Source organism: Hyla sarda, assembly GCF_029499605.1.
Source record: "Hyla sarda isolate aHylSar1 chromosome 1 unlocalized genomic scaffold, aHylSar1.hap1 SUPER_1_unloc_2, whole genome shotgun sequence".
Taxonomy (NCBI): domain Eukaryota; kingdom Metazoa; phylum Chordata; class Amphibia; order Anura; family Hylidae; genus Hyla; species Hyla sarda.
Genome location: NW_026607581.1, coordinates 335124 through 362610, shown reverse-complemented (window position 1 = coordinate 362610; position 27487 = coordinate 335124). Strand labels below are relative to the sequence as shown.

The 27487-nt window shown below is 42.4% G+C and overlaps 2 protein-coding genes across 2 annotated transcripts in view; one reads left to right on the top strand and one right to left on the bottom strand.

The window, feature by feature from the left end:
- Positions 1–9552, bottom strand: part of LOC130298074 (oocyte zinc finger protein XlCOF7.1-like) — a 32053-nt gene extending 22501 nt beyond the window's left edge. The window contains exons 1-6 of the mRNA XM_056550970.1: positions 9465–9552; positions 8096–8243; positions 6978–7157; positions 5342–5468; positions 5194–5258; positions 4466–5027 (exon numbers count right to left, since the gene is read on the bottom strand). Coding sequence (XP_056406945.1) covers positions 4466–5027; positions 5194–5258; positions 5342–5468; positions 6978–7157; positions 8096–8173 — 1012 coding nt within the window. The 5' untranslated portion in view covers positions 8174–8243; positions 9465–9552. The remainder of the gene's footprint in view (positions 1–4465; positions 5028–5193; positions 5259–5341; positions 5469–6977; positions 7158–8095; positions 8244–9464) is intronic.
- A 464-nt stretch (positions 9553–10016) lies between these two features.
- LOC130298078 (gastrula zinc finger protein XlCGF57.1-like) overlaps positions 10017–27487 on the top strand; it is a 138037-nt gene continuing 120566 nt past the window's right edge. The window contains exon 1 of the mRNA XM_056550972.1: positions 10017–10074. Within this exon, the coding sequence (XP_056406947.1) occupies positions 10017–10074 (58 nt within the window). The remainder of the gene's footprint in view (positions 10075–27487) is intronic.

Here is a 27487-nt window from a genome sequence, read left to right as displayed (position 1 = left end):
GCAGAATGTGCTGATTAAGGGTGCTATGCTGATATTTAAAATACTCTCACACTGTCCCTCCTAACATGTTTCGCCAGCAAAGTGACGTCTTCAGAGGTTAGGGAACAATGGTTCCCTAACCTCTGAAGACGTCACTTTGGTGGCGAAACATGTTAAAATGCTGTTTTTTTTTAAATCATCTATAGCTCTGTTTATTCACGACCTTGAAGTAGGTCTCCCTCCACCTCTCATAGATAAAAATTTTTCGTACAGATGCCCACCCGCTCAACACTACATCAGTAATGCTTGTGTCCCCTGTCCATCTTTCCCACTTCCGAAATACATGTTTAGGATCAAGTTTTAGGAAGCGTTTACAGAAGGCTGCTTACAGGTCAGAGATCGACCTTCTCTGGGGTTCATTGCCTATAATGTCATCTAAAATGTTGTTTGGGGCTTCCTTCGAGAGATTCCGATATCTAGAAGAACAAAAGACGTTACCTGATTGGCATAAAGAGTGTGGGACAGGGGAGGTCAAACACACGGAGCATTTCTCCAGGGTTGAGCCATCTATGGTCATCACTACGAATCAGTTACCCCACCGTCCGAGCCCCTCTAGAAAGCCACAATTTCAACCACAGAGAAGATTTACCCTGCAGGAATTCTGGGTGGTCAAGCAAGGGCATCCTTTTGGATACCAGAAACGGAAGGCCAAAAACTTTTCGCACTTCCTTCCAGGTCACTATGGTATCTCGCAGTAGCACTGAGCCCCTGATCCCTACCCGAAGTATAGCTTATGAAGTGTGAAGCAGTGTCGGTAGAGACCATGGGGCGGCCAGTGCTGTTTCCACCGCTAGATTGGAGAAGTAGTCAGAGGAGTGCAGCCATTCAAGTGCTTGGCGAAACAAACAAGCCAAATTATAGCCCCTGATGTTTGGGAAATGAACACCCCCCCTCAACCTTGCTAAGCATGAGCTTCTGTAAAGCTATGCGCGGGCACTTGCCCTGCCATAGGAAGGATTAAAAGGCTGCGTTGAGGTGTCAAATGTCATCATGCCGAAGTAGAAGTGGGAGAGTTTGCAAGGGGTACATCAAGCAGGGGAAACTAATCATTTTAACGAGATGGCATCTACCCAGGAAAGATAAGGGCAAGGGCTCCCAGCGCTTCATCTCCACAAAAATACGCTGAAAGAGGGGTGTGTAGTTGAGTGAATAGAGCATGTCAGGAGTCTTCCCTATGCGAATGCCTAGATACGTTATCGAAGAAGAGGCCACTTTAGCACCCAAGGCATTCGCATCAAGAAGCCACCTGGGAGGAGTCGCACCCAAAGGCAGTAGCATACTCTTGGCGGCATTGACCCTGTAGCCCGTGAAGCTTCCGGTATAAGATAGAAAGTTCAGAATTTTAGGGACAGCCTCATTGGGGTGGTTGGGTAAAGTAATACATCATCGGCACACATGGACAATTTGATCTCCTGGGTGCCCACGGCTATACCCCTGTAGATATCAGAGGAGATCAAATAGCGGGCCAGAGGTTCAATCGCCAGATCAAACAATAAAGGCGATAAGGGACAACCCTGACATGTTCCTTTCGCTAACTGGAGGGGAGTGGATAAGATGCCTGGGGTATGTACCCTAGCCCTGAGACCATCACATAGGCCATCTATAAAGGAACTAAATCGACCTACAATCCCAAACTTTGTCAGGACCAGCCGCAGCCAGTCAAACCGAACATTGTCAAAAGCTTTTTCAGCATCCAAAGCAAACAATGCGGGTTGGGTTGCTGTCTGGGACTGGCCCCAAACACTATCCAGTACTGCCGGTACCCTCCTAATGTTCATGACCGCTGAACGGGTTTTCACGAACCCCACTTGATGGTCAACAATAAGGGAAGGTAAAAATCTAGGCAGGCGATCTGCCAGGATCTTAGATAATAACTTCCCATCCTGGTTGATCAGAGCGATAAGAACCAGGTTCTAAAGGGTCCTTGTCAGGATTGGGGAGTACCTTAATATATGCTAGTTTTGCAGCCGGAGAGTGTACGCCTGTGCCATTTTGTTAAAATATGCCATAAGGGGGAAACAACCTGATCAATCAGGGGTTTGCAAAACTTGCCAGGATAGCCGTCTGGCCCTGGCGCTTTCCCATTTGCCAAAGCGCGTATACTAGTGACTACTTCTTCCATTGGAACATCGCGTTGAGCTCCTGCTGCTGCTCATCAGATAAAGATGGTAGGGTGAGCCCCTCCAGAAACCGCGCCCCTTCCTCAGAGCGGGGGGAGAAGAATAGAGAGCAGCATAGTAGGAGTCCAAGACGCCATTAACTGAGTGCGGCTCATGCATTACTTGCTCCAATGAGTCACACAACGTCAGTACATGCGCAGGCACGCGTGACTCCTTCACTATACGCGCTAGCAAACGTCCCGCCTTATTGCCCTGCCAAAACATAACTACTTCAAAGTGAGACCTATGGATTCTCTCTTTCCTATCCAACAAGAGTTCATACAAGGATTTTGCTGCCTGCCACTTGAGTTTATGATCTACGGTGGGGGACTCTAAAAAGCAGGAGTAAGCTTCCGCTAAGGCTGCGCTTGCCATTGCATGACCCTCCAGAGTATTCCTTTTGACAGAATTACTATAACACATAATTTTATCCCCAAGTACCACCTTAGCAGTTTCCCAGTACAGAGAGGGATTGTCAATGTGGGATGCATTGTCCGTTTGAAAATCCAGCTACCACCCCCTGAGAAGAGAAAAGATTAATCTTTCGTTAAATAAGACAAAAACCGCCACAAGATGTCAGAACCCTTTGTGCATGATGGCAGGAGCTCCAAGACCACCAATGCATGATCCGAAATGACCAGGTTCCGTATGTCCACCTCTCCCAAGCGAGAGCACACAAGGGGACTGACTAGGAAATGGTGAATGCATGAACCCTGTACGTGAGAAGTGCGTGTACTCACGACCGTCCGGGTGTAAATGCCGCTAAGAGTCTATCAACCCCGTCTGTGTCAGGAAAGGTGGGAGGACCCTGTCACTCTGATGTGGGATGGCAGATATGTGAGCTGAGCGTCTATTCACTGTATTTAAGTCCCCTCCCAGGATGGTGTGTGGTCCATTAGACCTATTGACTGTATCTGCTAAAGATGCAAAGAAGGAAGAATTATCACCACTAGGAGAATAAACATTATAAACGTGATATGTGGTACCATTATGGACTAGATGAAAATGAGAAAAACACCCCTCGTCATCCCTTTCGTGTGAGAGGATGTGGTACAAGAAAGACTTGTGAAGCAACGTTACAACTCCCGATTTGCCATCCGCCACTGGGCTGCCAAACACCTTGCCCACCCACAACTTCTGCATTCTCTGGAAATCCTGCTCCGTTAGATGCGTTTCCTGGAGAGGGACTATGTCCGGACGCAGGCGTTTCAAAAAGCGCAGAATTTTTATGCATTTTTGTAGGGAGCATAAACCCTTAACATTCCACATCACCAACTTACACATGGTGAGCTAACGTCCCCCGGGGGGCAAGAGAAAGCAGCGGGGAACATATACTGAGGAGACAATAGCTATGAGGGTGAGGAGAGCATGAAAGACAAGAGGACCAAAGATAGGTGAAGGCGAGGAGGAAACATTGGATGGAACCAGAAATACCAGGAAGGTAAAACAGAAAAGGATCTGACATCATGAGAAGAACATGGGGGAGGGGGAGGCACAGAAACAAACAAAGACAACCCGAAAAAGGGCAAGAACAGAAAAATAAAAATCGACAGACAGACCAATCCACAGAATAGAATAGGGGCGGCCATAAATTGGGTAAAGGACTCCACTTTTTTCGGACATGTGGGTGGCTAGAACTCCCACCCCAGACCCCCGACATAAACCAATCAACTGGGCTTAAACGAAAGGGGAAGAATATACACGTAAAGAGGGGCCTCCAGGGGAATCCTACAGCAACTATAACTAGATGGGTACCTATAGGAACGGGATCCCTCAGTGAAACACGGGGAAACTCATGACCGGAGGAGATTACCCAACCACTACCCTTAAACAGCAAGAATAGTACAAAACCGGGCAATCCCTAGAAGGAACCGTAGAGGTGTGGTGTAACAGAACCATTCGCACAGAAGAACAACAAATGGCATTACATACGTTACAGTGAATAATAAATGACAATAAACCCCTAAACCACAGTGTAAAATTATCCCCTAGGACAGTTAAAGAGGTGCCTCGTGGGCCAACAGGAATTAAAATGATTCAAGAGTGGCATATCCCCCACATTAAGTCTATGGGAGCGGGTGTGATGGCCTCGTACACATAGGGATATTTCTTCTCCATATTCCAGCTGTAGTATCATATTAGTTTGCATTTTGGCTAAATAGAAGAATATACAGCAAGAGACAGGACAGAGAGATTAAAGAATTCTACACAATTATTACAGCAGAAGAATCTGTGACTCTGCTCTATATTAAGTTGTTACTACTCACCTGGGCGGTTACCTGTAGGAACGTCCTCCTTATACTGCTCATCACCACTCACATCTGTCTCTTCTTCTTCCTCCCTATCTGTAGCATTAATCTTGTTCAGATCTTTCCCTGTAGGAATGTCCTCCTTATACTGCTCATCACCGCTCACATCTGTCTCTTCTTCCTTCATATCTGTCGCATTAATATTGTTCAGATCTTTTCCTGTCAGAATGTCCTCCTTATACTGCTCATCACAGCTTACATCTGTCTCTTCTTCCTTCATATCTGTAGCCTTAATATTGTTCAAATCTTTTCCTGTTGAAATGTCCTCCTTATACTGCTCATTACCGCTCACATCTGTCTCTTCTTCTTCCTTCATATCTGTAGCATTAATATTGTTCAGATCTTTTCCTGTCAGAATGTCCTCCTTATACTGCTCATCACAGCTCACATCTGTCTCTTCTTCCTTCATATCTGTAGCCTTAATATTGTTCAGATCTTTCCCTGTTGAAATGTCCTCCCTATACTGCTCATCCCCGCTCACATCTGTCTCTGGAGAATTAATATTGTTCAGATCTTCACCCTGATTCATAAGATGTGGAAGAAATATAGTAAACGTCATTAGACAGTAGGAGAAGTCACGTGGGATGTTATAGATGAGCAGGAGATGAGGAGTCATGGAGGGTGAGGGGACTGACCACAAGAGCTTCACAGCCCTTCTACAGATCATAGGGAATATCTCCATCTACCTGATCATCCTGTGGAAGAAGAGGACGGGGACACCTCTCTGGTGCTGTTCTCTTACTGGATCTGACTGTAGGGAACACATACAGAGACTGAATTCATTCTTTACATACAAATAATGAGAGGACGTGTGTATATAGTCATGTCTATTACCTGGTGATGTGAGGGGCTGCTGATCCTCCATCATCACCTGATCCTTGTACTGATCCTTGTGTCCTTCTACATACTCCCACTCCTCCATGGAGAAATAGACCGCCACGTCCTGACACCTTATAGGAACCTGACACATAATGATACAGTCATCACCCTGACCCCTCCAGTGGTGTTACTGTATAATGTCCCAGCATTCCCAGCAGTGTCACCTCTCCAGTCATCACCAGACCCCTCCATTACTGTATAATGTCCCAGCATTCCCAGCAGTGTCACCTCTCCAATCATCACCAGACCCCTCCATTACTGTATAATGTCCCAGCAGTGTCACCTCTCCAGTCATCACCAGACCCCTCCATTACTGTATAATGTCCCAGCAGTGTCACCTCTCCAGTCATCACCAGACCCCTCCATTACTGTATAATGTCCCAGCAGTGTCACCTCTCCCGTCATCACCAGACCCCTCCGTTACTATATAATGTCCCAGCAGTGTCACCTCTCCAGTCATCACCAGACCCCTCCATTACTGTATAATGTCCCAGCAGTGTCACCTCTCCAGTCATCACCAGACTCCTCCATTACTGTATAATGTCCCAGCAGTGTCACCTCTCCAGTCATCACCAGACCCCTCCATTACTGTATAATGTCCCAGCATTCCCAGCAGTGTCACCTCTCCAGTCATCACCAGACCCCTCCATTACTGTATAATGTCCCAGCAGTGTCACCTCTCCAGTCATCACCAGACCCCTCCATTACTGTATAATGTCCCAGCATTCCCAGCAGTGTCACCTCTCCAGTCATCACCAGACCCCTCCATTACTGTATAATGTCCCAGCAGTGTCACCTCTCCAGTCATCACCAGACCCCTCCATTACTGTATAATGTCCCAGCAGTGTCACCTCTCCAATCATCACCAGACCCCTCCATTACTGTATAATGTCCCAGCATTCCCAGCAGTGTCACCTCTCCAGTCCTCACCAGACCCCTCCATTACTGTATAATGTCCCAGCATTCCCAGCAGTGTCACTTCTCCAGTCATCACCAGACCCCTCCATTACTGTATAATGTCCCAGCAGTGTCACCTCTCCAGTCATCACCAGACCCCTCCATTACTGTATAATGTCCCAGCAGGGTCACCTCTCCAGTCATCACCAGACCCCTCCATTACTGTATAATGTCCCAGCAGTGTCCTCTCCAGTCATCACCAGACCCCTCCATTACTGTATAATGTCCCAGCAGTGTCACCTCTCCAGTCATCACCAGACTCCTCCATTACTGTATAATGTCCCAGCAGTGTCACCTCTCCAGTCATCACCAGACCCCTCCATTACTATATAATGTCCCAGCAGTGTCACCTCTCCAGTCATCACCAGACCCCTCCATTACTGTATAATGTCCCAGCAGTGTCACCTCTCCAGTCATCACCAGACCCCTCCATTACTGTATAATGTCCCAGCATTCCCAGCAGGGTCACCTCTCCAGTCATCCCCAGACCCCTCCATTACTGTATAATGTCCCAGCAGTGTCACCTCTCCAGTCATCACCAGACCCCTCCATTACTGTATAATGTCCCAGCAGTGTCACCTCTCCAGTCATCACCAGACCCCTCCATTACTGTATAATGTCCCAGCAGGGTCACCTCTCCAGTCAGCAGCTCCATCATCTTGTTGATGAGTTCTAGGATCTTCTGTTCATCCATTTCCTCATGTATCAGGGAGTGAGGTGGGGGCCCCGGGATTGGGCTCAGGGTTCTTCCCCATCCTTCACACACAGGGGCCCGACAGCGCCCACTAGAGGACTTCTTCACTACTGTGTAATCCTGTGTATGGAGAGACACATTAATATCACTACATAAATTCCCAGAATCCCTCACCTCTCCAGTCATATCCATCTGTTATTACATAGATAAGAATGAGGTCATGTGACATCACTCCCAGAATCCCTCACCTCTCCAGTCATATCCATCTGTTATTACATAGATAAGAATGAGGTCATGTGACATCACTCCCAGAATCCCTCACCTCTCCAGTCATATCCATCTGTTATTACATAGATAAGAATGAGGTCATGTGACATCACTCCCAGAATCCCTCACCTCTCCAGTCATATCCATCTGTAATTACATAGATAAGAATGAGGTCATGTGACATCACTCCCAGAATCCCTCACCTCTCCAGTCATATCCATCTGTTATTCCATAGATAAGAATGAGGTCATGTGACATCACTCCCAGAATCCCTCACCTCTCCAGTCATATCCATCTGTTATCCCATAGATAAGAATGAGGTCATGTGACATCACTCCCAGAATCCCTCACCTCTCCAGTCATATCCATCTGTTATTACATAGATAAGAATGAGGTCATGTGACATCACTCCCAGAATCCCTCACCTCTCCAGTCATATCCCTCTGTTATTACATAGATAAGAATGAGGTCATGTGACATCACTCCCAGAATCCCTCACCTCTCCAGTCATATCCATCTGTTATTACATAGATAAGAATGAGGTCATGTGACATCACTCCCAGCATCCCTCACCTCTCCAGTCATATCAATCTGTTATTACATAGATAAGAATGAGGTCATGTGACATCACTCCCAGAATCTCTCACCTCTCCAGTCATATCTGTTATTACATAGATAAGAATGAGATCATGTGACCTCACTCCCAGAATCCCTCACCTCTCCAGTCATATCCATCTGTTATTACATAGATAAGAATGAGGTCATGTGACATCACTCCCAGAATCCCTCACCTCTCCAGTAAGCCGGAAGAGTATCTGTAGGGTGAGGTTTATGATCCTGTCGGCCATCTTGTTCCTGTCTCTCTCCATGGTTGATGGGTCATCCAGGAGATTTCTCTTATATAGAAGATATCAGCAGAGGATCCTGGATTGGAGAAACCTGAAGGGAAGAAGAGGAGACGATGATAAACCGCACCAGATTCTATGGAGAAATAAAATCCATTTCCTGGAGATAATCTGGGGAAACATCTGAGGAGACATTATAGGAGTTTTCAGATTTCTCTATAAAACAAAATCCATTGTCCGAGGGCTGTAAAATAAGAGACTAGAGCGCACTTCCCTCTCCCGTCCAGTGGTGGCGCTCTGGTCCTCCAGGTCTTCTGAGGTCGCTCTCCCTGCTCTGCTGAAGATGTTGTGAATCCATTTCTCCTAATCTCTGAGGCTGCGGTGTATTCAGAACGTCTTCATCAGAGCAGGGAGAAGAATAGAGGGATTCAATATGACATTGTCCAATGAGGAATACTGAAATGTGTCCACTAGGGGGCACAATATACATCACAATTACATCAGGATTTTATGTGAATTGTGATATGTCCCCCCGGAAGAACCTGCTATTACCTGCAGCAGAGGCCGAGCATCATATACCGTTACACACGCAGGGTCTGGGCCACCACCGGAGTCAGTGTTTCCCAAGCAGGGTGCCTCCAGCTGTTACAGCATTTGGCTGTCAGGGCATGCTGGGAGTTGTAGTTTTACAACAGCTGGAGGCACACTGGTTTGAAAACACTGTCTTAAGTAATAATAGGGGCGCGGGAGAAACTTAAAAAACCTGATGCTTACATAGTCCTGTATGGAATGAGTGGCTGATACCCGGAGAAAAGAGACTGACCAGGTGACAGGATGGGCGGGTAAGTGACCTGATACCTTCACCATCCAGACATCCCCTGGGGGGCAGTATAGGCAGGAAATCAGGCAAACAACCGCTGGTCGGCACGGCGCTCCCTAGAAAAACAACCGTACAGCGCCATGTCTAAGCCACGCCCACCTACATTATTTTATTACAAAAATAGGATATAAACTTATTAGGGGAGGGGCTTCTATTACAAACCCTGAATAATGCTCTGCCATAGTGATCAGTGTTATCGGTGCTCGGCTTATACAGGCTGTGGAGGTGTCTGTATACTTAGAGCACCGATCTGAGCACAGAGCATGGTAAGGGGCCCTCCGGCCGTCATCTCAGCTGATCTAGACTCCGCCCCCCAACAACTGCATTTTACTAATATTAGATCCTGCAATCGATGTTGATCATGGAATCTAACGGGTTAATGATGATGAGCGTCATTAGTGGTGAGTCCTGGCTGCTTATAGCTCCTGAGCTCACCTCAAAGTCCCATATGGGGCACAGAATGTAAATATACATCGTGTCCTTAAGGGTTAATAATAAACATCCCCAATAATCCTGATCTGATGGTGACCACACACACATACCTGTATCTGTAGAGGAGCCGTGTGCTTACAGGACCTGCGATGATGTCACCGTCATGTGATCAGTCACATGGAGGAGGAGGAGTCACATGATCGGGGCTGCTGCTCTGAGAGATCTCCACACACAACAGCAGTGACTGCCCCACCAGGACCTGCTCTGTATCTGCTACATGCTGGAGGTGTAGGACCTGTGATGATGTCACAATCATGTGACCAGTACATTTGGGGGCAAAGTAAGCAGTATAGATGTGACTGCGGCTGAAGGACCTGCGGGAAGGATCATGTGACAGGAGTGGGCGGAGCTCAGCAGTGCAGGATAGAAGAGATTGTGAGTGAAGGACCTGTGACAATGGTCATGTGACTGCAGAGTCCTGCATACACTGAGCAGATGAGCCTAGAGCTGCAGCCCCTGATCATGTGACTCCTCCTCCTCCATGTGACTGATCACATGACGGTGACATCATGCAGGTCCTATAAGTGGCTCCTGTACAGCTCTGCAGGTGGAGGTATGTGTGTGGTCACATGTGGAGACTGTCAGATGGGTTTTTGAACTATTAACCCCTTCAGGACTCGGTAGTTTTGAGTTTTAACCCCTTAAGGACACAGTGATTTCTCTTTTTAAATTTTTTTCCTTCTAATAGCCATAATGATTGCAAATTCCTCCTTACAAACCCATATGAGGCTTCTTGTTCTTGTTGTTTTTTTCACCACCGATTTGTACTTTGTAATGACATCACTCATTTTACCTCAAAATCTACAAGGGCCAAAAAATATGAATTGTTGGGTGAAAGTAATTTTTTTAATCTGGGTTCTTCTGTTCGGACGCAGTGCACATTACGGTAATAATTCTCTTTATTCTGTAGGTCCAAACGATTACAATGATAAATGATTTATATAGGTTTTATTTTAATACTTTTAAAATATAAAAAAATTCGATCTTTTTGTACAATAATGAGTCTGTATCAGATTGTCCTACCTTGTCCCCTATAACTCTCTTATTATTCCGTATACGGGGATGTATGAAAGTCAATTTTTGCGCCGTGATCTGTAATTTTTATCGGAACCACTTTAGTTTTGATGAGACTCTTTGATCGCTTTTTAAGAATTTTTATCTGGTCCATGAAGTTGTATTTTTTTACGTTTACGCCATTGACCGTGCGGTTACACATATGTATAGGTTTATTTTTGTTTACATTATTTTATTTTAAAACAAATTGGTAAATGGGGAAGATTAATAGTTTATTAGGGGAGGGGCTTATTCACATTAAGTTAATGTTCTTTTTACCTTATTCCCAGTTTTTTAGTCCCTGTAGTAGACTATTACATGGAATCTATAGATTACATACACTGATCAATGCTGTGATGCTGAGGCTGCCTGCAGGATTGGAGCGTCGTTCAGACAGCATGGAGCGAGGTTAGGGACCTCCACCCATTCTCTCAGCTGACCGGGACCCCGCTATTTCACTGTGGGTGTCCTTATCAGCTCCACTGAGCTACCGGAAATAGATTTTTGGCATTGGTGATGTCCGGCATTAGCAATGAGTCCCAGATGCTGATAGCAGGTAGGACCTAGGGACTATGAATCGTGCTGAATTCCTGACTGTGCGTCATAGACTGGCAGCAGCCTACCTCCCCTCCAAATCTTATCACTTTAATGACAGGAGTCCCTGCTCTGAAAGGGGTTTCCTGCACAAGAGCAGAAGATATGCCAGATTTGATGCGTCTCCTGCTCCGGAGCTGGGCCCATGGCTATACATTATATACCTCCTGCCCAGTCAGCCATGAAGGAGTTAAATGGTGGTGATGCATTGCCACTTAACTTTTTTGGGGCCACATACTATACAGATAGCTGCTTATTGTCCCTTTACTCACTGGGATAAGAACAACCAGTCTAGCTAGGGTTAAGTGGCACACAGCACTGCCAATTCTATCCTTAGGGGCCAGACAGTAAGCAGCCATCTATATAGTCCCGGGGGAGGGGAGCAGTGATACTATGAAATATCACTTAAATGGGCACTGTCATGAAAAAAATGTTTTATATGTTGTAGTACTTAAGTACTACAACATATCTCTAATATACTTTAATTTAAAAAAGTGATTTTAAACCAGTTTAAAATCACTTTTAAATTCGGCCACTAGGGGTCGCCCTCTTAGTGGCCGAATGCATTCGGCAGTGACATCACTACAGAATTTCGACTCATTTAATCCTGGCAATGAGTCGAAATTCAGTGCGGTGCTCGCTCCCGCCTGTCAATCAAACAGAGAGCGAGCACGCTGATAGCTGGGGCTGCGCACATTGGCCAGCTCCACTGGCTTCGCGCGCAACCCCACACGCCCCCGTTACCCTGTCCGGAGGTAGCGCGCACACTCATTGCTGCGCTGATCCTCCGGATGGGTAAGTCTGATCTGAGGTCTTATATTACTTTACAAACTTTACAAATTACGGCCGGAAATAGTTTTGTTTGGGATCTGGCATCAATTAAAATATTTACAAAGATTCTTCTTGTAGTTTGCCAACTACAACTCCCAGCATGCCATGATTGCCATTAGCTGTCAGGCCATGCTGAGAATTGTAGTTGTGAAACAGCTGGAGGCCCCCTATTAGATAACACTCATGCCAGATGTATATATAGTATATCATTACATACATACATATATATATATTTGGATATATTTGTATGTAATGATATACTATATATACATCTGGCATGAGTGTTATCTAATAGGGGGCCTCCAGCTGTTTCACAACTACAATTCTCAGCATGGCCTGACAGCTAATGGCAATCATGGCATGCTGGGAATTGTAGTTGGGAAGTATTAGGAAATGTATCATGGCAGGAATATATAGTAGAATACACATATATATATATATATATATATATATATATATATATATATATATGTATATATGCATGTGTGTTTGTATATATGTGTGTGTGTGTTTGTATGTCTATGTATTTTCCTATATATTATTGCCATTATATATTTCCTAATAGGACGCCTAATGATGTTTCCCAACTACAACTCCCAGCATTCAGGGATAGCCAATAGTTTAGCCAATGCAGAATTTTTTTTATTGTGAAACAGCTGGAGACACACTTTAAGTAAAACACTCTGGGCATAGATATAAAACATAGTATATATCCATGACATGAGTGTTTTCAAAACCGTGTGCCTCCAGCTGTTTGACATTACAACTTCATGCATAACATCACAGCTTTTGTCTATCACCGAATGCTGGGAGTTGTAGTTGTGAAACAGCCTTAGGCGCAGTATTAGGAAATATATAATGGCAGGTATACCTAGAAGAATATATATATATACGCACACAATAATATACTATATATAATAGACATTATTGTTTTCTGTACAGGGTGCCTACATCTGTTTGTTCATGTATGCTTTTTTAAAATCAAAAATAAATAGTGTAAAAACAACCTGACCTACAAGGCTACACCCTTTAATGTCTGGATGTCTAGTGAAGACTCTGCTGACCTAATGATAATTTATGGCAAGAAACATTACAGACTACTTTCTTATCTCGACTTGTCAAAGAATGATGAATTAGGGTCTAGTTAAAAATTCCAACTTGCTTACGTAGTATTTTTTTCAAAAGGAATTTACTTTAGTCCGCTATTTATTAACTATGACAGTCGCAACTGGGCAATAAAAAGTCGGAACTACCTTAAAAAATTGACAAAATTTACTCCACCATTTTACTAACCCATTTTTCATGGTTTTTATTTTCTTCTCATTTCAGATCTGTGTATCCTGTGGACTTGTTCGGATTCGGTGGACTACTTCGATGAACAGCATTTATCTTTGTTAGATTTTAATAAAATGGTTAACGAGGGCTTGTGGGGGGGAGTGTTTTTTTGTAATAAATTTTTTAAACCTGTTGTGTTTTTTTCTTACTTTACTTTACAGCTTTGCAGTGGAAGCTGTCTTATAGACGGAGTCCATTACTAACCCAGGCTTAGCGTTAGCCACAAAAACAGCTAGCGCTAACCCCCAATTATTACCCTGGTACCCAACGCCACAGGGGTGCTGGGAAGAGCCGGTACCAACAGGCCCGGAGCATCAAAAATGGCGCTCCTGGGCCTAGGCAGTAACAGGGTCCCCCCTATTTTTATTCTTAGCCAAATACCAACCAAACAGTAACAGCCTGACATTACCAGGGTGGGCGAGGACCATTGTTACTGGCCCTCCCCAGCCTAAATAACGCCAGCATGTTATCGCCTAGTCCCAGGAGCGCAAATTTTGACGCTACGGGCCTGTTGGTACCAGCTCTTCCCGGCACCCCTGTGGCGTTGGGTGCCGGGGTAATAATTGGGGGTTAGCGCTAGCTGTTTTTGTGCCTAACGCTAAGCCCCGGCTTAGTAATGGACTCCGTCTATAAGACAGCTTCCCCTACAAAGCCTGTAAAGTAACATTTAAAAAAACAACAGGTTTAAAAAAAAAAAAATTATTACAAAAAAACACTCCCCCCGCAAGCCCTCGTTAACCATTTTATTAACATCAAGCAAAGAAAAACGCCGGTCTTCAAAAGTAGTCCACCGAAGGAGTCCACAGGATACACGCATCTGAAATAAGAAGTAAAAAAAAAAAATTTAAATAAGTACATTTATGGAGAAAAAACAGTGTTAAAAATAATGTATTAAACACACACACACATGAATATATATATATATATATATATATATATCTATCCAAAAATGAGAAATCCAGCAGCACACCAATATAGTGAAAAACTGTTTGTGAAGTTTATTCACCCATAGTAAGACTATATTGGTGTGCTGCTGGATTTCAAATTTTTGGATATCCGTACCAAAAAGCCTGTACCGGCTTGCATCTGGCATCTCTGAGTTGTGCGGCTTCTTCCCTTTTGTTTTGTGTGTGTGTGTGTCTGTGTGTGTATATATACACACACACACATATATATATATATATATATATATATAGCACTTTTTTTTTTTAAAAGATTCAAAGTGGTTTTCTGTAGTCATTAATTGGTTTTTGCTTATCAACCCCCTGTGATAGTATGATAAATGTTATACATAAGCAAAAGCAAGAAAAAAATGACTACAGAACTCACTTATCAAAGCAACGATGATAAATGTCCCCGAATGAGTTTATAAATGCGGTCCACCCACAGTTCTGTAAGCCAAGCCAGTGCTGGTTTAGATTTGCGCATATATTACCAAAGTAGCGCCAAAAGGTGCGACTAACTGACATGATAAAGTCTCACATGATAAATTCATGACCACTGCATTATATCAATTGTAACCATGACTTGGTATGATCCATGTGAAAACCCTTATAAAGCAAACGTTGCGATGACTAGTCTAATAACAGCAACTGAGACAAACTCTGAGACAAATGTATGCTACAAAACCAGGGAAATAAAAACTCCTAACTTAATCCATATTTACAATGTCTAGTAACTTACCATATCAGTGCTGCAAATTGTGTATTATTTTATTATATTATATTTCATAGTATCTTTGGAAAAGAATTTTCCTGTGTTGGATTTAGAGAAAGATTTTCAAAAACCTATAATTATTTTTTTTTATAAATACCGAGAGAAACAGAGACAGATAAAAACATGTACATATATATTTATATTTGTTATTCTATTTTTTCAGGTTAATATTGACTTGGATTTTGCTGTTTGGTTCTTGACGACCACAGATCTATACAGGTTGGTTTGCATACAAATACTAAATATATATATAAACTATATTTGAGTTGCCCTATTAGTTCAGTGATGCAAAATTCACAATCTTTTCATGTAGCAGTATCTTGTAATACCTTTTTATTGGACTATCATCATTTAGGAAAAACAAGTCTAAACCATTTCAGAACACACAATAAGGCTGGGTTCACATATGTCCGGCAATCTCGACTAAACTGATGCCACAACTGATGACAACTTGTCATCATCTGTGTGGCATCCGGTATACATTGATTCTGGGCAATGAACAGGGGAATGCAGCAAGCTGTGTTCCCATGTCCAGTGTCCTCAGGCGTGTACAACTATCTGGCGTCAATATTGAGACGCCGGATGATTGTGAACAGTCCCATATAAAATAATGGGATCAGTTCTAGCATCACTTTCCCTCCTGACGCCTGATATATGTGATTGAACCCTTAGACAGTTCACAATCATCTGGCGTCTCAATTTTTAAGCAGGATATTTGGACACGCCGGAGGGCACTGGACATGGGAACGCAGCTTTCTGCATTCTCCTGTTCATTGGCCATAATCAATGGATGTCGGATGCCCCACAAATGATGACAAGTTGTCACCTGTTCTGACAACAATTGTGTTGAGATTTAGGCTGAGTTCCCCTATTCCGGACATATGTGAACCCAGCCTTAGTTGGTGATACAGCAGGAGTGACAGAAGACAATACGGACAATTTTTTTTTTCTTGTGTGATCAAAAATAGTTCATGTCATGATTAATTATTTCCCCCCTCTTGATATTAATTTATCTGTGATAAGTCACGAGTCCGTTTTGAGATTAATAAGTCCGGATCATTATGCTGGGTTTATATCTGACGTATTGGATAAGTTATTGGAACGGTTTCTCTCCAGTGCGCGCTAGAAGGAAACGGTGATGTCCAACAATGATATGTGAACCCAGCCTTACCTAAAAATAATAAATGTACACAGTGAACTCACCAGCAGAATAGTGAGTACAGCTCTGGAATGGGCACTGTCAGATGTAAAAACGTATGAGATGTTGTAAAGCATGCTAAATCAAATGCTTGTGTAATTGCTGTCATTAAAAAAATTCAGCATTCCAGTCCAAAACCTGCCCCCTGCCTCCTAGGATACATTCCAGCCTGGCTGTGTCCCTGCATCAGCACCTATGTCATGGACTTGCCTCATGATTGACAGGTCTGCAGTGCCTCCATTTTCTGCAAAAATACAGCTCCCAGCATGCCCGGTTAGCCTTCTGACATGCTGGGAGTTGTAGTTTTGCAAGATCTGGATGCACCATGGTTAGAAACACAGCTGTAGGCACACAGTGACTGAGGAGAGTAAGGGAGGGGGAGGAGGGGGAGGTGTTATAACAGTGAGAGACCCGCCCCCCTGCTTCTGTTGGGCAAAATTAAGTTATATCAGAAAAAAAGCTAATTCTCAGAGAAATGTAGGTTGTATACACATAAAAAGTAAATGTACTTTATTAGGATAAGGTATTGAGCAACATAGAACATTGATCAGACAGGTACGCTGAAGTAAAATACAGGATATAACTCAGGATAAGTAAAGGATAAGTAATGTAATGTATGTACACAGTGACCTCACCAGCAGAATAGTGAGTACAGCTCTGGAGTATAATACAGGATATAACTCAGGATCAGTACAGGATAAGTAATGTAATGTATGTACACAGTGACTCCACCAGCAGAATAGTGAGTACAGCTCTGGAGTATAATACAGGATATAACTCAGGATCAGTACAGGATAAGTAATGTCATGTATGTACACAGTGATCTCACCAGCATAATAGTGAGTACAGCTCTGGGGTATAATACAGGATATAACTCAGGATCAGTACAGGATAAGTAATGTAATGTATGTACACAGTGACTCCACCAGCAGAATAGTGAGTACAGCTCTGGAGTATAATACAGGATATAACTCAGGATCAGTACAGGATAAGTAATGTAATGTAAGTACACAGTGACCTCACCAGCAGAATAGTGAGTACAGCTCTGGAGTATAATACAGGATATAACTCAGGATCAGTACAGGATAAGTAATGTAATGTATGTACACAGTGACTCCACCAGCAGAATAGTGAGTACAGCTCTGGAGTATAATAGAGGATATAACTCAGGATCAGTACAGGATAAGTAATGTAATGTATGTACACAGTGAGCTCACCAGCAGAATAGTGAGTACAGCTCTGGAGTATAATACAGGATATAACTCAGGATCAGTACAGGATAAGTAATGTAATGTATGTACACAGTGATCTCACCAGCAGAATAGTGAGTACAGCTCTGGAGTATAATACAGGATATAACTCAGGATCAGTACGGGATAAGTAATGTAATGTATGTACACAGTGATCTCACCAGCAGAATAGTGAGTACAGTTCTGGAGTATAATACAGGATATAACTCAGGATCAGTACAGGATAAGTAATGTAATGTATGTACACAGTGACTTCACCAGCAGAATAGTGAGTACAGCTCTGGAGTATAATACAGGATATAACTCAGGATCAGTACAGGATAAGTAATGTAATGTATGTACACAGTGACCTCACCAGCAGAATAGTGAGTACAGCTCTGGAGTATAATACAGGATATAACTCAGGATCAGTACAGGATAAGTAATGTAATGTATGTACACAGTGACCCCACCAGCAGAATAGTGAGTACAGCTCTGGAGTATAATACAGGATATAACTCAGGATCAGTACAGGATAAGTAATATAATGTATATACACAGTGACCTCACCAGCACAATAGTGAGTACAGCTCTGGGGTATATACAGGATATAACTCAGGATCATTGCAGGATAAGTAACATAATGTATGTACATAGTGACCTCACCAGCAGAATAGTGAGTACAGCTCTGGAGTATAATACAGGATATAACTCAGGATCAGTACAGGATAAGTAATGTAATGTATGTACACAGTGACCTCACCAGCAGAATAGTGAGTACAGCTCTGGAGTATAATACAGGATATAACTCAGGATCATTGCAGGATAAGTAATGTAATGTATGTACACAGTGACCTCACCAGCAGAATAGTGAGTACAGCTCTGGAGTATAATACAGGATATAACTCAGGATCAGTACAGGATAAGTAATGTAATGTATGTACACAGTGACCTCACCAGCAGAATAGTGAGTACAGCTCTGGGGTATAATACAGGATATAACTCAGGATCAGTACAGGATAAGTAATTTAATGTATGTACACAGTGACCTCACCAGCAGAATAGTGAGTACAGCTCTGGAGTATAATACAGGATATAACTCAGGATCATTGCAGGATAAGTAATGTAATGTATGTACACAGTGACCTCACCAGCAGAATAGTGAGTACAGCTCTGGAGTATAATACAGGATATAACTCAGGATCAGTACAGGATAAGTAATGTAATGTATGTACACAGTGACCTCACCAGCAGAATAGTGAGTACAGCTCTGGAGTATAATACAGGATATAACTCAGGATCAGTACAGGATAAGTAATGTAATGTATGTACACAGTGACCTCACCAGCAGAATAGTGAGTACAGCTCTGGAGTATAATACAGGATATAACTCAGGATCATTGCAGGATAAGTAATGTAATGTATGTACACAGTGACCTCACCAGCAGAATAGTGAGTACAGCTCTGGAGTATAATACAGGATATAACTCAGGATCAGTACAGGATAAGTAATGTAATGTATGTACACAGTGACCTCACCAGCAGAATAGTGAGTACAGCTCTGGGGTATAATACAGGATATAACTCAGGATCAGTACAGGATAAGTAATGTAATGTATGTACACAGTGACCTCACCAGCAGAATAGTGAGTACAGCTCTGGAGTATAATACAGGATATAACTCAGGATCATTGCAGGATAAGTAATGTAATGTATGTACACAGTGACCTCACCAGCAGAATAGTGAGTACAGCTCTGGAGTATAATACAGGATATAACTCAGGATCAGTACAGGATAAGTAATGTAATGTATGTACACAGTGACCTCACCAGCAGAATAGTGAGTACAGCTCTGGGGTATAATACAGGATATAACTCAGGATCAGTACAGGATAAGTAATGTATGTACACAGTGATCTCACCAGCAGAATAGTGAGTACAGCTCTGGAGTATAATATAGGATATAACTCAGGATCAGTACAGGGTAAGTAATATAATGTATGTACATAGTGACCTCACCAGCAGAATAGTGAGTACAGCTCTGGAGTATAATACAGGATATAACTCAGGATCAGTACAGGATAAGTAATGTAATGTATGTACCCAGTGACCTCACCAGCAGAATAGTGAGTACAGCTCTGGAGTATAATACAGGATATAACTCCGGATCAGTACAGGATAAGTAATGTAATGTATGTACACAGTGATCTCACCAGCAGAATAGTGAGTAAAGCTCTGGAGTATAATACAGGATATAACTCAGGATCAATACAGGATAAGTAATGTAATGTATGTACACAGTGACCTCACCAGCAGAATAGTGAGTACAGCTCTGGAGTATAATATAGGATATAACTCAGGATCAGTACAGGATAAGTAATGTAATGTATGTACACAGTGACCTCACCAGCAGAATAGTGAGTACAGCTCTGGAGTATAATACAGGATATAACTCAGGATCAGTACAGGATAAGTAATATAATGTATATACACAGTGACCTCACCAGCAGAATAGTGAGTACAGCTCTGGAGAATAATACAGGATATAACTCAGGATCATTGCAGGATAAGTAACATAATGTATGTACATAGTGACATCACCAGCAGAATAGTGAGTACAGCTCTGGAGTATAATACAGGATATAACTCAGGATCAGTACAGGATAAGTAATGTAATGTATGTACACAGTGACCTCACCAGCAGAATAGTGAGTACAGCTCTGGGGTATAATACAGGATATAACTCAGGATCAGTACAGGATAAGTAATGTAATGTATGTACACAGTGATCTCACCAGCAGAATAGTGAGTACAGCTCTGGAGTATAATATAGGATATAACTCAGGATCAGTACAGGGTAAGTAATATAATGTATGTACATAGTGACCTCACCAGCAGAATAGTGAGTACAGCTCTGGAGTATAATACAGGATATAACTCAGGATCAGTACAGGATAAGTAATGTAATGTATGTACACAGTGATCTCACCAGCAGAATAGTGAGTGCAGCTCTGGAGTATAATACAGGATATAACTCAGGATCAGTACAGGATAAGTAATGTAATGTATGTACACAGTGACCTCACCAGCAGAATAGTGAGTACAGCTCTGGAGTATAATACAGGATATAACTCAGGATCAGTACAGGATAAGTAATGTAATGTATGTACACAGTGACCTCACCAGCAGAATAGTGAGTACATCTCTGGGGTATAATACAGGATATAACTCAGGATCAGTACAGGATAAGTAATGTAATCTATATACACAGTGACCTCACCAGCAGAATAGTGAGTACAGCTCTGGAGTATAATACAGGATATAACTCAGGATCAGTACAGGATAAGTAATGTAATGTATGTACACAGTGATCTCACCAGCAGAATAGTGAGTGCAGCTCTGGAGTATAATACAGGATATAACTCAGGATCAGTACAGGATAAGTAATGTAATGTATGTACACAGTGACCTCACCAGCAGAATAGTGAGTACAGCTCTGGAGTATAATACAGGATATAACTCAGGATCAGTGCAGGATAAGTAATGTAATGTATGTACACAGTGACCCCACCAGCAGAATAGTGAGTACAGCTCTGGAGTATAATACAGGATATAACTCAGGATCAGTACAGGATAAGTAATGTAATGTATGTACACAGTGACCTCACCAGCAGAATAGTGAGTACAGCTCTGGAGTATAATACAGGATATAACTCAGGATCAGTACAGGATAAGTAATGTAATGTATGTACACAGTGACCCCCACCAGCAGAATAGTGAGTGCAGCTCTGGAGTATAATACAGGATATAACTCAGGATCAGTACAGGATATCTAATGTAATGTTTCACATACAATTGATAATGTCTATAATGTTGACTGATACAAGTTGTTTTTTGCAAACCATTATAAAGATATAATTCTAATTCGCCTATTTCCCATAGAGAATGCCTGCCTGTATTGTTACGGGATGTACTCCACGGTGCAGAGAAGGAGAAGAGGAATTTGCTCTCCATTCATTTACAAAAGCAAAGGATCGCATAAAGTTATGGCTGCTAGCCACCGGGCAAGATTTTGGAAATATCGACAAATTAGTGGATACTATATTCGAATCAAAAACCAGTGCATATCGGCTCTGCTCCTTGCATTTTGCAACATCATGTTACATTCGGAATCCTAAAACCGGAAAGAGGAGACTGTTACCAACAGCTGTACCAAGTATTTTTACAAGGCATGCTGCACCATCGAGCAAGAGGAAAAGATTAGATGGGGATGGTGCATCATCTAGTCAATTTAATCCTGGAGAAATGTGTCCAACCTGCAATCAAGTGGTACCACATATAAATCCAACCCAACCTGAACAAGCAGCCACTCGTTTCAGTACCACAGATTCAGCTACAAACTTTGACCGTTTCTGGGCAACATTTCATGAAGGCATTCAAGTAACCCCTAAAACAACATCAAGAAAAATTCAGTGTTCCCGACTAATGGACAGAAAAAAGGTTAATACAATCCAAAAGTAGGCCACAATTTGTTTTTGGACCAGTGACTTCTGTACCAGTCCGTGGACCCAAGATTTATACATCTACACCACAAAAAATGATACCAACAGGAAAAGGATCTTTGGCCTGTTCTAGTAATGCTCCTGAAACGCATAAAGCAACAGATCCTCCGAATTTACAAACAACTTTACTGACAGAATTGACAATATCACCAATTCGGCCCATTCAATCTACTCCACCCATGGTGAGAAAAAAAAAATTACATTGCCAACCATAATAGAAGAAAGAAGAAGAAGAACCAATTTTTTCCTCTATCACAACGGTTGAAGATGAGGAAGACTCTACTTTTCATGTGTCCAGGGAAGAGAGTCCTTCAAGCAGTGATGAAGGGTACTCACTGTGTTCATCCGATGATGATGAAGAAGAGGAGTAGATGGTCAGTGACACAGAGACTGATCTAAATGTACAAAAACATCCATCTGAAGAAAGAAAATTTCTAGTATATGAAAGCTGCTTGGACAATCTAATTAAAATGCTTCCTTGTCCTGCCTATGCAAATTGTTCAGCAAGTTCAGAAAGAATTATAAAAAAAACAAATGGGTTCATATGTAACTGTATATGTGGAATACAAAAAAAATCATTATAGGCGACTATGGCAGAGCCAGCCGCGCCTGCAGAAAAAGCCTTTAGGTAACATCCAACTTGCTACAGCAATAATCACAAGTGGCAATACCTTTGCCAAAATAAAACAGTTTTTTTTAATTTTGGATTTGGCTGGTATTTCTGAGTCTACATATTATCGCATACAGAACCAATATATATTTCCTTCTATTGATAATGTTGGGATAAACCATCAACAAGAAGAGTTAAAAAAAAGTTTCCAAATGATCAATGTGTGTTGCAGGAGATGGCCAGTGTGACTCTCCTGGGCACAATGCGAAATATTGCATTTATACATTGATGGATGTAGAAACAAATAACATTTTATCATTTGACATTCAACAAATTGGCTCCGGGGTGTCCTCTGTTGGACTAGAGAAAATTGCTTGTAGAAATGCTCTTGATTATTTATTATCAAATGATGTCAAAATATTCATGATTTGTACGGATCGTCATGTTGCTATCCGCAAAATGCTACGGGAGGAATACTCGGATATAAAACATTAATTTGATGTGTGGCACCTGGTGAAATCTATTGGGAAAACATTACTTGCAGCCAGTAAACGCAAACAATGTAAAGATTTAACAGAGTGGATTTCCCCAATTAAAAATCATATTTGGTGGAGCACAAATACATGCAAGAAATATCCAGACGAACTATTGGCACGTTGAATTCGGTTCTGAACCATGTGAGAGACATCCACACATGGGAGGATGACAATTCACAATACACCAGTTGTAAGCATGCTGTTCTGGATGAAGAGGTAGAGACCCCCAAAAAAATGGCTGGACGAAGAAGGTGCAAGTTTTGAGGCTCTAAAAAAAAATGATAAAAGACAATAGGCTACAAAAGGACCTACGCCAAATAAGCTATTTTTGTCATACTGGAGACTTGGAAGTATTCCACAGCGCACTGACTAAGTACAGACCAAAAAGGCTTCATTTCAGTGCGAATGGAATGATAGCAAGGACACAGCTTGCAGTTCTGGACCATAATTTTACTGTGAACAGATCACAAGCGGTGGTAAAGAAGCAAAGTGAAAGTAGTGGACCGGTTGGCACTCCGCGATACAACGTCGCTTACCAAAAGCTAGAAAGGAATGGTTCCTCCGTTCTATCTATGAGCCCACAAAACAGGATTTTATTTCCACAATAATGAAAAAAGTTTTTGATGCTGCAGCTGGGAACCTTCTGGGAACCTTCCATTAGAACGGACTGATAAAAGATCCTCCTTACCATCAATTATTGCACCAGTTGCTAAACCAGACAAGAAAGAAATGATTGCTACGCACCGTTCTAGATTTTAGATACAGTTTTGTTTTATATATAAAATATCTTTGACTTATAATTATCTTTGTTCCAGATATTATAGTGTTTAATATATTTTGTAATGTTGAAGATTTATATTTCTAGTTATAAAAAACATTAATACATTTTTTTATGTTTAACCCCTAAAGGACCGGGGGGTTTTCAGTTTTTGCATTTTCGTTTTTTGCTCCTTGCCTTTAAAAAATCATAACTCTTTCAATTTTGCACCTTATTTTTTGCGCCACCAATTCTACTTTGTAATGACATCAGTCATTTTGTCCAAAAATCTACGGTGAAACGGAAAAAAAAAGTCATTGTGAGACAAAATTGAAAAAAAACGCCATTTTGTAAATTTTGGGGGCTTCCGTTTCTACGTAGTATATTTTTTGGTGGAAATTACACCTTCTCTTTATTCTGTAGGTCCATACGATTATATTGATCCCCTACTTATATAAGTTTGATTTTGTCGTACTTCTGGAAAAAATCATAACTACATGCAGGAAAATGTATAAGTTTAAAATTGTCATCTTCTGACCCCTATAACCTTTTTATTTTTCCGTGTATGGGGCGGTATGAGGGCTCATTTTTTGCGCCGTGATCTGAAGTTTTTAACGGTACCATGTTTGCATTGATAGGACTTATTGATCGTTTTTTCATGATATAAAAAGTGACCAAAAATGCACTATTTTGGACTTTGGAATTTTTTTGCGCGCACGCCATTGACCGAACGGTTTAATTAATGATATATTTTTATAATTCGGACATTTCCGCATGCGGCGATACCATATATGTTTATTTTTATTTACACTGTGTTTTTTTTTTTATGGGAAAAGGGGGTGATTCAAACTTTTAATAGGGAAGGGGTTAAATGATGTTTGTTCACTTTTTTTTGCAGTGTTATAGCTCCCATAGGGACCTATAACACTGCACACACTGATCTTTTACACAGATCATTGTTATCCCATAGGGACCTATAACACTGTACACACTGATCTTTTATACTGATCATTGTTATCCCATAGGAGGCTATAACACTGCACACACTGATCTTTATCATTGATCACTGGTTTCTCATAAGAAACCAGTGATCAATGATTCTGCCGCTTGAGTGCTCATGCCTGGATCTCAGGCACTGAGCAGTCATTCGGCGATCGGACAGCGAGGAGGCAGGTAGGGGCCCTCCCGCTGTCCTGTCAGCTGTTCGGGATGCCGCGATTTCGCCATGGCTATCCCGAACAGCCCACTGAGCTAGCCGGCATGCTTTCGGTTTCACTTTAGACGCGGTGTTCAACTTTGAACGCCGCGTCTAAAGGGTTAATAGCGCGCGGCACAGCGATCAATGCCGCGCGCTATTAGCCACGGGTCCCGGCCGTTGTTAGAGTCCGGGCCCGACCCGCTATGACGTGGCCCCGCATTATAGATCGGGAGTGGACACATGACGTTCCAGTACGTCATGTGTCCTTAAGGGGTTAAAACTCAAAAGTGTGACTTTCTTCTTTATTTTTACTAGTAGATTAATTATTGTAGTTTTTCAAAAGGTGGATTCACCCTTGGAAACACTAATGTGTGTATACTAGCGTTCCACAAACAGGGTGCCTACAGCTGTTGAAACACTACTATTGGGCATGCTTGGGGTTTTAGTTTTGCAACAGCTAGAGACACACTTGGAAACACTGGTTTATAATATATATTTACACATTCAATTCCCTGATACAGGTAAAGAGTACACAACATGTTATACCTCCCTGTACTGTAGGGGGCGCTACCAGACAACAGTCAGTGCATACACTTCAGTAATACAGGTAGAGTACAGAATATGTAATACCACCCTGTACTGTAGGGGGCGCTACCAGACAACAGTCAGTGCATACAATTCAGTAATACAGGTAAAGAGTACAGAACATGTAATACCTCCCTGTACTGTAGGGGGAGATACCAGACAACAGTCAGTGCATACACTTCAGTAATACAGGTAAAGAGTACACAACATGTTACACCTCCCTGTACTGTAAGGGCGCTACCAGACAACAGTCAGTGCATACACTTCAGTAATACAGGTAAAGAGTACAGAACATGTAATACCTCCTGTACTGTAGAGGGCGCTACCAGACAACAGTCAGTGCATACACTTCATTAATACAGGTAAAGAGTACAGAACATGTAATACCTCCTGTACTGTAGGGGGCGCTACCAGACAACAGTCAGTGCATACACTTCAGTAATACAGGTAAAGAGTACAGAACATGTAATACCTCCCTGTACTGTAGGGGGCGCTACCAGAAACCAGTCAGTGCATGCACTTCAGTAATACAAGTAGAGTACAGAACATGTAATACCACTCTGTACTGTAGGGGGTGATACCAGACAAGTCACTGCATACGCCTCAGTTAGGGCTCGTTCACATAGTTCAGCCGTCCGGCACTGTTTACCTCCGTCGTGCACCGGAAGGAAACTGCTGCTAGAACTCATCCCATTCATTTGAATGGGACAGTTCACAATCATCTAGCGTCTATAATTTTACACCGGATGGTTGGACACACTGGAGGGGACCTGATAGGGGAACGCAGCTTGCTGGGTTCCCCTGTCCGTTGCCCATAAACAATGGACGCCAGATGCCTTACAACTGATGGCAAGATTTTGGCTGAATTCACATATTCCGGACGCCGAACATATATGAACACAGCCTAATACAGGTGTTTTAAAGGGGTTGTTCGCTGTCCTGCGTTTCGGAGCTCCGCTCACAGCGTCCGGAAGTTCATTACTCTGAACGCTGTGTGCGGGCTTCCGTGTTCGCGGCCCCCTCGTGACGTCTCGCCCGCCCCCTCAATGAAAGTCTATGGGAAGGGGGCGCGACCGCTGTCATGCCCCCTTCCCATAGACTTTGGTAGAGGGGGCGGGCTAGACTTCACGAAGGGGCGGGCGTGACGTCACGCCCGGCGGCCGCGAACACGGAAGCCCGCACACAGCGTTCAGAGTAATGAACTTCCGGACACTGTGAGCGGAGCTCCGAAAGGCAGGACAGCGGACAACCCCTTTAACTGTGAAATGCCCATTATATTTGGTCGGTTCTTCAAGCCATTGACAAGTGTTACAGATCTGGACTGTCCATAGAATTTTTTCACAACCAGTGTGCCTCAAGCTGTTTAAAAACTACAACTCCCAGCAGTCCCGGATAGCCAAAGGCTGCACAGACATGCTGGTTGTTGTAGTTTTGCAACAGATGGAGGCACGCTCGTTTTGAAAAACTGGTCCTTAGTATTTTATTTTGAGTCTGGTTTCTAGTTACAATGGTCCAGAAAACATTGTTGGATGAAACTATTGTATGTTGAGTACATTGTAAGTTGAGTGATCACTGGATTCATTCAGTGGGTGGTACTACATACTTCGTACCAGCTAAATATACAAGATGCTGGTACGATGTATGTAATGAATCCAGTATTTCCTGCACTAAAATAATTAAAATAATTTGAAACAATACATCAGTGAAGATAAATAACCATAAATAACTTTCATTTATATAATAAATATAGTAACATAAATAA